Source organism: Anneissia japonica, unplaced genomic scaffold (genome assembly GCF_011630105.1).
Source record: "Anneissia japonica isolate Jap-2015-1 unplaced genomic scaffold, ASM1163010v1 scaffold1339_len174410_cov115, whole genome shotgun sequence".
Lineage (NCBI taxonomy): Eukaryota > Metazoa > Echinodermata > Crinoidea > Comatulida > Comatulidae > Anneissia > Anneissia japonica.
This window is the reverse complement of record NW_022737119.1, coordinates 85586-98264: the sequence shown is the minus strand read 5'-3', so window position 1 is coordinate 98264 and position 12679 is coordinate 85586. Positions and strand designations below refer to the sequence as shown.

At 32.4% G+C, this 12679-nt stretch overlaps 1 protein-coding gene across 1 annotated transcript in view; it reads right to left on the bottom strand.

The window, feature by feature from the left end:
- Nucleotides 1-6936: 6936 nt before the first annotated feature.
- The window catches only part of LOC117117084 (G-protein coupled receptor GRL101-like), a 10503-nt gene continuing 4760 nt past the window's right edge, over nucleotides 6937-12679 (bottom strand). Inside the window, exons 2-4 of the mRNA XM_033261268.1 lie at nucleotides 10063-10134; nucleotides 8162-8233; nucleotides 6937-7975 (exon numbers count right to left, since the gene is read on the bottom strand). Of these exons, the coding sequence (XP_033117159.1) occupies nucleotides 6937-7975; nucleotides 8162-8233; nucleotides 10063-10134 (1183 nt within the window). The remainder of the gene's footprint in view (nucleotides 7976-8161; nucleotides 8234-10062; nucleotides 10135-12679) is intronic.

The window sequence follows — 12679 nt, the reverse complement described above, 5'->3', positions numbered from 1 at the left end:
GCCCCTGGCCCATTTTACAAAACATAGATTTATACCATATTCGGAAATGGTATATTCTTTTTTTTTAAATGCTTTCTTTAAATAAATAGATAGATGACGTATTTTATGAAAATTATAATTTACAAAAATATCACTGAGTGAAAAATAAGTTTAACTCGGGAATGTATTGCTTTCTCAGGCCTTTATAAAAAGGACACACAAACAGGAAATGAGTTTCGTCTTCAACAACACAATTATCGCAAAATAAACATATTCTACTTTCTCTAATAATATTCATAGGACGACCTCTTTCTATTAATAAACTATGGTTTGACAAAAGAAATACTGAAATTGTTGTTCTGAGTTTAAAATTTCAATGAAAAATATATTTGATTAGGGAATTTAATATATTTAGTTTGAAAAATTACTAAGAAATTCTCATTTAAAGGCGAGTCCCACATTTATTCAATTTCAAACATATTTAAAATCGATTTTATTCCAAACGCCCAACAGTCGGTTCCGTTTTCAGCCCACAATCTTTACCTTTGATAACATATTTTTGATAACCTAGAATTTTCCATCATATTAATTTTTATCCAGTAACTCATCATTTTAATAAGGTGATAAAATTTAATGGGGAACCTTCCCAATTCATTTTTTACTCCCTCATTTGGAGCGGACCGCTGGACATTTAGTACAAATTTACAATGTCTTAAATAACGCGTTTTCTATAAATTTTAAGTTATTATACTCCCAAAGCTCACTACCGTACAATAGTATAGGCATTACTTGGCTGTCAAAAAGTTTTAATTGTATTTCCGCAAAAGTGAATCCAATATTATACATTTTCTTTCTGAGGCTAATCATGGCTCTTCCTCCCTTCTCTGCTTGACGCCCCCCCCCCCCATAACTTTCCATGTGCCCCTGTTATTTAAATGAAAAACCCAAATATTTATATTGTTTAACCACTTCTAATTCTACCTCATCTACAGTTCATTTTTCATATTTACCCATCAATGCCCCTTTTCGAAATACCATAATTTTTTTTTTGATTTTTTAATTTCTAATTTATTTGTAATACACTATTTTTGCAATTTAATTGTTTTTGTAACCCAATTTTAGTAAAAGAAAATCAAATCAGATCGTCGGCATATAATAAATGTGAAATGGTTTGATTATTTATTGAACAAAATGTAGATCGTTTTTTAAAAGAACGTCTTTGAAATTATTTAGAAAAATAATGAAAAGTAATGGTGATAACAAACAGCCTTTTTTCATACCTCGTGCACATTCAATGTCATTTGTTAAACCATGCTTAGCTTTTATTTTGATTTTTTTGTGTATGTGTACATAGACTTTAAAAGTTTAATGATTTTTATCGGCATTTTGATATCATTTAATTTTTTAAACAAAGTTACCCTATCTATGCAATCAAATGCTTGTTTGAAATCTACAAACGCACTACAATTTTCCTTTCTTATTTTGTAAAAACTTTTGTTTGTGTCGAGGACGAAAGAGTTGGGGGTTGTGCTATAATTTTTCCGAAACCCGGCTTGCTCTTCCGATATCATGTCTTTTCTTTCAACCCACTCTCTTATTCTACTTTTTATTATTCTAACCAAGTTTTGCTAAGTATTGACAGAAGCGTGATTGGTCGGTAGTTTTCGGGTCATTTAAATCATTTTCTTTATGTATGGGTACAGTACTACAATAATTCCATAGGACCACTGTTTTGGAAATTGACTTAAATTTAACATTTTATTAAAAATTAAAACAATAGTCCAAAAAAACTTATTGACAGTTGTTTAATAATATTTGGGGTTATGCTATATAAACCAGGGCTTTGTGACTGTTTAACTGTTTTATACTATCTACAACTTCATCCAGTGTTATATTCTTTATTAAATTTTGTGCATCTTCATCAAGTATCTCATCTATTATTTTATTTGGTTGATCATAATTATTATTATGTTGCTTATTAAATATTGACTAGAAATGTTCAAACCATTGTGCACATGAAATATTTGTTTCACCATATTTTTTATTTTTGAAGGTATTCCAGAATTTGTTGCCATTACCATGCAAATTAGAAATAATATACTTCTTCTTTTATCTCGTAAGACGTTTTCTTAAACCTAATTTTATCTTTGTATTCTTTTTTAGTATTTATGTATGTATTATACATTTCATCAAATCAAAATTTTCTAAATGATCTCAACGCTTTATGCATTCTTGCCCGGAGGTTCTTGCATTCATTATCAAACCATTTATTTGAGTTTTTGGTATTGTTAGGTGTTAGGTTATACCTAATACATTTATTTTACTATAATACAATGTTAAATACTGTTATGTTATTTTTACTATACTTTGTAATAGTTTAGACTGTATTAGCCATATTGTAGAGTGCATGTACAAAGTTCGTTCTAAAGTGCCCTCATACATTTTGTTGTCCAAATCACCTGTTGGCTAATATTCCAAATAAGGTTAAGGGACTGTTGAATCTGAGTTGTGTGATGATGTCATGTATACAACTTCATCCTTAAGGAGATGATGGCATTCCCAAATTCATCTTAAAGTTAGTAAATTCATCTTAAAGTTATGTGGTGATGTCATAATAATCTCCCCCCAAATATCCTGTTCATAAATGTATAAAATGGGGTACAATCCTATCAGTTAGTCAGTCCAAAAGGTCTAAAGTTATCATTAACTTTATTGCACTTCTGCTGTCTGCCGTAGTTCATTAAGTTTATCTATAGACCTTGCGGTCTCGGACACCAGTCTTTGATCCAACTTTCTTAGCCGTGGGCTCAGCTAATTCTGTAAGTTTTCGAGCATCTTAAAGTACTTAATTGTGTTTTACCACCATCAATTTTGTTCTCTTTTAATAATAATGTATCTATGCTTTTATTAATAAATGTACATATTGTATATAATACTAAGCTATTGTGTTTCCTATTCTCTGTTTGTGCTTTGCATGTAACAGTATTGTTGTTACTTCTACTTGGATTTTCTATTTTTTTCCCCTAAATTATATATTGCTTTTGTTAACCAGTGTTTCGCAATCCTCTATTTTAATATTTTTTTCGGATTTGGTCTAGTTCTTTATCAATAGACTTATTATTTATAAACTCCTCATTTATTTTTATTTCTTCGTTCCAAATATATTTAGATTGCGTGACCATGTCATACTGCTTATTCTAATGCGGATATGTTTTATTCAAATAGGCGATGTTTTAAAACATTACGGTATTTTATGCACCCTGTCCACTATTTCAATAGAATGTTAAAAATGGGTGTGTATTTTGCTAATTTTTTCTATTGTGCAATCATTTTCAGATTTAAGTAGGCTTTTATTTTTATATTTATGTTGAAGACAACACCCAACACGAACTTCCAACTAGGCCTAGTGCTTTTTACAAATCAATTTGAATGAATGTGAATGTGATATGGTATCAGTTTCTTGTATTTATACGGAACGCAACGAAATAGACAACACACTCTGACATTCAACGACAACTATATTTAATTTCGATGTTTCATTTTTTTCTCCCAACACTACATAACATTCATAGTTTGAGTATAAATGCAACGAATTATTCTCGTTTAGCTTACACATCAGTAAAACAGACATTATCATAAATAAAGCCATCCTTGTAGTGGGCTCTAAGTTGCGTTGATATTTTATTAACGTGCTGAATCAGGGGTGGTGCCAGTATCCCCGACGGAGGACCAAAATCTCCGACGATAGCGTAAGTGGGCTTTGCCAGATATCTAAAAAAATATATTTATATTTTCTTCTCGACCAATTGTGTTTTCCTTCCCAAAGGGGAAGAGGAGCTCACCAAAAGGGAGGGCCCTTACCCCGACTCTCTTCACTAACGCCACCCCTGTGCTAAATAAATGCGTAAGTGTGTTTATATTTACCAATTACATTAAACAACAAAGTTACGTACCGAAAATGACCAAACACGCACCAGACAGCGCATATATAATTTTTGTTTCTTTTTCAAGGTCCTTATTTTTCAGAGAGGCGCTTATTACACTGTATTAGGCCTACTACTTCATAATATTAACACTATGCTTTCTGCAATGTTACAGATTATTATTTCCGAGAGAAAAACCACATTGGGTTTCAATGATAATTTACGAAACATCATGTTTCTTTTTCTCCATTTTCTTTAATAATTTTATAATATAATAGAAAATTTATCTAAAATTAGAAAAATATGTAGTGGAAAATCCTCACTGTTAATGACATAAACATGCTTTAAATAATTAATAAGCCACTGTTTATTCGAAAGAGGCACTATTCGATCATTTACGGTAAGCGACATAAAAATAGATTATATATTAAACGTCGATAAAACAATGATATTACTATAATAAACCGTAGACTTATCTCGAGTGCGCATAGTAAAACCTCCTCACAATCGTTTGACTGGCAAAGTTATGAACAGAGATTACTTTTTAACAAATTTAAACAGGATAAAATATATTAGGTGGATCTTAAACCTGTTTACATGGTCCTGTTACACCTTTAAATTACAGGAACTTAAACTACGATATAAATATGTTATATTATTAAACGTCAAAAAAAAAACCAAACAATTATATATAAACCACACTTATCTCGATACGTGTAAGTACAACCTGTTTCTCGTATTGGCTTTGTCCGCATGTGATGGCCTCGTAAAAATGATCCACTCTCCTCACAGTCGTTAGACTGGCGAAGGTTATTCACTCAAATTACAGGTACTGTACTTTTTTTTCAACTTTCAAACAACAATTTAATCATTATAAAACATATCAGGTAGATCTTCAACCTGTTTTACATGATCCTGTTAAACGTTCAACTTACAAAAACTTAAACTACAATGATTATAAATAGATTATATATAAAACGTCGACAAAACAATGCTATAAAACGTACACCTATCTCGAGTGCCTGTTAAAGTATAAAACCTCTCGTTTTGGCTTTGTCTGCGATAGCTACGCAAAAATGACACCAGACTCCTTACATTCGTTAGACTAGCTAAGGCTATGCACTCATATTACTTTTTTTCGAAGAAATTTAAACTGGATAAAACACATCAGGTATTTTTAAACCTGTTTTCATGGTCCTGTTAAACGTTACAATTACTGATACTTTAACTATTAAAAACTAATTAAACCTCAAGAAAACAACAACAATAATAATATAATAATAATATTAATAATAATAATATCATAATAATAATGATAGTGATAATTATGATGATGATAATAATAATAGTATTATTATTAATAATAATAATAATAATAATAATGATAGTGATAATTATGATGATGATAATAATAATAATAATAATAATAATAATAATAATAATAATAATAATAATAATAATAAGATAAACCGTACACTTATCTCGAGTGCCTATAAGTAACATGTTTCTTGTTTAATATAAATTAATGACAGTTCACTCCAAGAGAAATTGATACAGCTAAGATTGTTAAAAACAAATAAATATATAAATAAGTAAAGGTGCGCAAGATTCTTAAATAGAGTGCAGTACATGTATGTATTATATGATTCGAGTGTTTCGTTATACATAACACAGAAGGCTTATAATAAGTAATGCCTAAGTAATATCTATTTCACAATATCTAAATAAAATACAATATAGTTGAAATGTAAAATGGTAACATTAAGGCACTGTATTACGATGACGTTGATATAGAGACCGTATAGAGTTATTATTAGCATGAAAATGCTTTGACGCGATATTGAATCACTAAAGTTCACTTAAGACAATTATTATACTTGTGTTAAAATAATATATAACCGCTAATATATGTCTATACAGTGCAATATTATTCTACTAAAAGTAGTTCTGTCGAATCTGTACCAATCAGACTGGGCTTAAACATAAAATTAAACTCGATATTATTGTACAGTGTATCTAATTATCTACTCGTTTAATACTACTCTTCCCTAACCCGGAGCGAAACGGCGGAAACGTCACAGAATCATGTGTAGGCCTTATGTATGTAGGGCTACGCCGCATCATGTGGTTGAAGCTATACGACACTCAGTTTTGTGGTCGTTCAGAATAGCTAATAAAACACACCTACCACGGAGTAATACAACGACACTGTATAATAAACCAATACTTTGTAATCAAACCGTGCTTCTTACTTTAATTATTATTCTGCTAGGCCATTAAATGACGTGATGAATAATGTACTTCTCTATAGGAATATCATATACTGGGTAGTACAATATAGCTATGACTGTTGTTTTACCTTCACAAATTGACTTGTTACTATTCTTAAACATAGAATAAAATAAGCTAATAATAATCAATCAATCAATCAATGAACCCGAATTTAAATAGGGCGCAGAATACAATGTACAGTGGCTCAAGGATAATGATGGTATTACTCAAAGTGCACTATTCTACTAAGGTTAATTAACGTTAATATATATATATATATTATATAAAATAATTTATTAGGAACTTATAATTTTCCATCAGTGCCACACTACTCAATGAAAGTTGCATCCAAAACAATTAAATACAAACAAATATCAACAAAGAAATGTTTTTTTAATTAGAAACTCAAACTACAGTTAAAATTCCAAAATAACATAAAAGCATAGTCAATGTATTGCCAAAGGAACGATTTAACAGCAGGCAGCTAATAATTTTTAAAAACAACACAACAGATTGTATCTTCTTCATAGGCAAAGCCTATATTTAAGATCACAAATATCATACATTATATTTATAATAATATTGGCATGAGGTTTTAGTCCTTCATAAAAGCATAAGGCAGACCACAGAGTCGCGAGTCTCGGGCCCAATGCGTAGACGTAGTAAGCACATTAGTGATCGAACCAACTTTTACTCTTGGCTTGGTGTCTTGCCCAAGGGCACAAGCAGAATGCACAGTGTGGGATCTGTCTCTTATACACATCTAGATGTGTATAAGAGACAGGGGCTGGACTGAACGCATTTGTATTGCGGCCTGTTTCGGTGACTTTTTCTTAAAGTCACACTTATAAGCGATTGTATAAAGATATGGGTTGAGAGAGGAGTTAATAGGCAAAATAAAGGTCGCTGACCAGGCGTATATGTCGGCTGGGAGCTTCCAGGCACCAACCTCTGATCCAATTCCCATCAAGATAATTGGAAACCAGCAAAAGAAATCGGTTAGGACGATCATTGCCATCTTGGTTGCCATCTTAACCTCCTCTGCGCGCCTCTGACTTCTATTAACCCTCGATGCTGTTCTCTTTACAGATATGTAAATTGAGATATAACTCACGGCGATGACGACGAATCCAAAGAGGTTGAAGGCGATATAAATCGCTATGGCGTATTCCCAGCCTGGTAATCGGTCTCTTGCTAGCGGTAGTGCCAGGCACACACTTTGCCGTCCATAGTAGTTACTTCCGAAATACGGTATGTTGATGAAGCTTAGATGGTTGAACATCGGGAGGAAACTGATCAAAATAATGACCAGCCAGGCTACACCGATAATCTTAATGCATCTTTTACGATTGAGTCGGATGTTACTGAACGGGTTAGCTATGGTAACTGCACGGTCAAAACTCATAAGCATCAACATAAATACCGAGCATTCGCTGGATAATGTGGAGATAGACCCGGCGAAACTGCAAAGGAAACTGGTTTTCCAAGCCTCTGCAAACGTTGCGTACACACCCCTGTAGCGAAGATCAACTCCTGCTATGATTATCATGTAAACCGCCATCAACAAGTCAGATACTGCAAGATTAGTTATGAGTATGGATTGGACATTAAAGTCATTTTCCAGCAATCGTAGTATAATAACAGCTAAGTTGCCGATAAGGGCAGTAATTCCAAGAATCATCATCAGGATCCGCAACGCTTCCCTCTTCAAGAGATCTTTACAAGAGGAAAACTGATCAGTAGCCGGACGGCAGTCAGGGACACGTTTCATAATGCAGCAGATACTAAACTTATCCGAATATCTGTGAAATACATAGACCGAATAAAACCAATGTTTCAAAATGCGTATTTATTATGATACCTTTGCACAAATTATATATCATCATCATTATTTCTGTATTATTAGTAGTATACCTGATTGTGTTAACATTGTAGGAGGCAATAACAGTATTACCTAGTAAGTGTAAATATACAAAAAAAAAACTTACAAAGTTTTAAGGGAAATAAGTCCATTAAACGTATCAGGATCGTAGGTCGTTAACTCGTTGCCTTGCAATTCTCTGCCAAGAATTAAATCAATTACAAACTTTTAAAATAAGTGTTGAAAATCGTCATTATTTTGTAAATAATTAATGCTTATTATGGTGATTTATATTGTTTGTAACCGATAATTGAGCTAGCTGTGATCGGTATGTAACCGACATAAAAGGATAATCCTTATGCAACATACATACGGTACAGTATGTAATACATCCTACATGTATTTAAGAATACATATAAATTAATTAATATAATTAAATAAAATAATATTTTATGTGAAATAGGTAACGTGTGAAAACGATAAGTGGTGTAAAATTACTTGTTTGTAAAGTAATAGATTCTAGATATGGAATCGATTGTCATAAAACCAGTAATCGGTATGATTTTCATACTCAGTAATTAATACTCGTTATGTGATCAATCACAATGTATATTCAATTATTAATTGTGATCTATATACCGTACTTTGTTTGAGATCGATAACTCATTTGGTGTATTGTCGATAATACGTGAGTTTATAGGCAGTGGTTTGTAATTGATTTATAATATGTAGGGCCTACAAAGAAATTCTACATTTGGTTAGTCAGACACAATACCGTGATGTTCGAAAAACGATTATTAAGGAAGCTAAAAGTGATTGGCATGCATCCCTTAGTTAAATGTGTATTTACCGGGGCTTAGCCAGAAAAACGAAATAGGCCGTCCAAAATGGCCAATAGGCGGCCCACGCCCATCTTTTCGAATCCCCACCGAATTTTATACGAAAACAACGTACATTCAATCAATAAATGTTGTTTTTATCAAAATTAAATTCGATTTAGCTTTAATTTAATTTAACATTCGATATAGATTTGAAGAATATAAAGAATTTGCTACAGGTAGACCAGGCCCAATTTGGTTAGGCCGAGCTGATTGGGACAAGCCGTCCAAGCCGTCGCTGTAAAAGTGGCTGTCTTAAGCCTGGTTTCCTGTCGACGTAAGAAGGCAGGTTTACTTACGATTACGTCGTTTTATCGTAAGAAAATGCGATTTGACAGGAAACCGATTACGACTGGTGCGTTGTGAAATCGACGTAACGTAAACTAAAATCGTCGCAAAACAGTTTTGGACAGGAAACCGACGTATTGAATTTTCATGTGATACGTCGATTTTCCACTATTTGACAGGAAACCGCGATTTAGTGACTTTTTGTTGAATGAACTCGCATACGTTGCGTTGCAAACGATTCTTATGAAAAGTTGACTCCAAGTAAACTTTTCATAAGAAACGTAAGCGGAAACGTATGTTGTCTGTATATCTTGCCTATACAACAACATTGTCGACGAACTAGAAATCTCATTGACTCTTACCTATTTATTATAAAATGGTTAAAAAGAAGCATATCCGCCACTTTTTTAAAACACAATGATAGGCATGTAAAATCTTATAGATTTTGTTATCGCCAGGTAATTTTAATGAGGATACCTGACAGGAAGTGAGAAATGTTAACATATCGCAGTCGCAAAGAAAAATTCAACTTGACGTAACATGCATGTGACGACGTTAGAAGAGGCTTTGCCGTTCGAGCTTGAAAAATTCAACTTATCGTAAGAATCGTAACCGGCTTATTTTGTCTGCGGCCCAGCACGATCAAGACGCGGCTGTTTTTGTCCAACTTCTCGTAAAGAATCGTATGAATCGTAAGAAATTCTGAACTTTACGTCGACAGGAAACCAGACTTTAAATAATTGTAAGCCGTCCAAAAGACGGAAGGACGGCTCGCTGGCTAAGCCTGTGATTTACACATATTCTGCTAAGTAATCTTCGTTTGTGATCGCAGATTATTGATAACTTGTCAATTGTCACTTACAAGTTTCGAAGAGTTGTCAAACCACTGAAGACTCCCTTTTTCAGACCTGTTATTTTGTTATTATTCAAATACCTTGAAAACGAAAAAAAAAAAAAAACTCAAAATACAAATAGTGACAAATAGTGAGCTGTAGCCTAGGCCTACAGTAATTTTTTTTGTAGTTTGACTCTTGGATTTGTTTTCAGGATTAAAAAATATCCATCTTCATACTTATAAATTTAGTCTATGAAGGGCATTATATGTATATGATTGTAATCATTAAACGTATCAGGATCGTAGGTCCTTAACTCGTTGAATTGCATGTCTCTATCGAGAATTAAATCAAGTACAAACTTTTAAAATAAGTGTTGAAAATCGTCATTATTTTGTAAATAATTAATGTTTATTATGGTGATTTATATTGTTTGTAACCGATAATCGAGCTAGCTGTGATCGATATGTAACCGACATAAAAGTATAATGATTATGGAACATACATTACATATTATGTAATACATCCTACATGTATTTAAGAATACATATAAATTATTTTTAATTAATAATATTTTATGTGAAATAGGTAACGTGTGAAAACGATAAGTGGTGTAAAATTACTTGTTTGTAAAGTAATAGATTCTTGATATGGAATCGATTGTCATAAAACGAGTAATCGGTATGATTTTCATACTCAGTAATTAATACTCGTTATGTGATCAATCACGATGTATATTCAATTATTAATTTTGTGATCTATATAATTTGTTTGAAATCGATAACTCATTTGGTGTATTGTCGATAATACGTGAGTTTAGGCAGTGGTTTGTAATTGATTTATAATATGTAGGGCCTACAAAGAAATTCTGCATTTGGTTAGTCAGACACAATACCGTGATGTTCGAAAAACATCACGGTATGATTTTCATACTCAGTAATTAATACTCTTTATGTGATCAATCACAATGTATCTTCAATTATTAATTATATGATCTATATAATTTGTTTGAGATCGATAACTCATTTGGTGTATTGTCGATAATACGTGAGTTTAGGCAGTGGTTTGTAATTGATTTATAATATGTAGGGCCTACAAAGAAATTCTGCATTTGGTTAGTCAGACACAATACCGTGATGTTCCAAAAACGATTATTAAGGAAGCTAAAAGTGATTGGCATGCATCCCTTAGTTAAATGTGTATTTACAGGGGTTTAGCCAGAAAAACAAAATAGACCGTCCAAAATGGCCAATAGGCGGGCCACGCCCATCTTTGGGAATCCCCACCGAATTTTGTACGAAAACAACGTACATTCAATCAATAAATATTGTTTTTATCAAACTTAAATTCGATTTAGCTTTAGTTTAAATTAACATTCGATAGATTTGAAGAATATAAAGAATTTGCTACAGGTAGACCAGGGCCAATTAGGTTAGGCCGAGCTGATTAGGCCAAGCCGTCCAAGCCGTCACGGTAAAAGCAGGGAGATGTAAAAAATAACAAAATATTACCGATAGAGGGCTGAATTTGGACGGTGGATGCCTTGGGTTTCAAAGAAGATAACGCGAACGGCCTTCGTAGCCGCAGGTAGGATTAAGCGACATTCCGACTTTGAAAAAACCATAGTGCACTGCTTGTTAATTGATTCACAGCGGGTAGCCTTCAGCTTAAGTAACTTCGAGCTCCCTCCTTTATTTTTTACATCTCCCTGGTAAAAGTGGCTGTCTTAAATAATTGTAGGCCGTCCAAAAGACGACCGGATGGCTCGCTGGCTAAGCCAGTGATTTACACATATTCTGCTAAGTAATCTTCGTTTGTGATCGCAGATTATTGATAACTTGTCAATTGTCACTTACAAGTTTCGAAGAGTTGTCAAACCACTGAAGACTCCCTTTTTCAGACCTGTTATTTTGTTATTCTTCAAATACCTTGAAAACGAAAAAAAAAAAACTCAAAATACAAATAGTGACAAATAGTGAGCTGTAGCCTACAGTAATTTTTTTTGTAGTTTGACTCTTGGATTTGTTTTCAGGATTAAAAAAATATCCATCTTCATACTTATAAATTTATTCTATGAAGGGCATTATATGTATATGATTGTAATCATTAAACGTATCAGGATCGTAGGTCCTTAACTCGTTGAATTGCATGTCTCTATCGAGAATTAAATCAAGTACAAACTTTTAAAATAAGCGTTGAAAATCGTCATTATTTTGTAAATAATTAATGCTTATTATGGTGATTTATATTGTTTGTAACCGATAATCGAGCTAGCTGTGATCGGTATGTAACCGACATAAAAGTATAATGATTATGCAACATACAGTATGTCATACATCCTACATGTATTTAAGAATACATATAAATTAATTTTAATTAATAATATTTTATGTGAAATAGGTAACGTGTGAAAACGATAAGTGGTGTAAAATTACTTGTTTGTAAAGTAATAGATTCTTGATATGGAATCGATTGTCATAAAACCAGTAATCGGTATGATTTCCATACTCAGTAATTAATACTCGTTATGTGATCAATCACAATGTATATTCAATTATTAATTTTGTGATCTATATAATTTGTTTGAGATCGTATATATTTCATACTTATAAATTTAGTCTATGAAGGGCATTATATGTATATGAT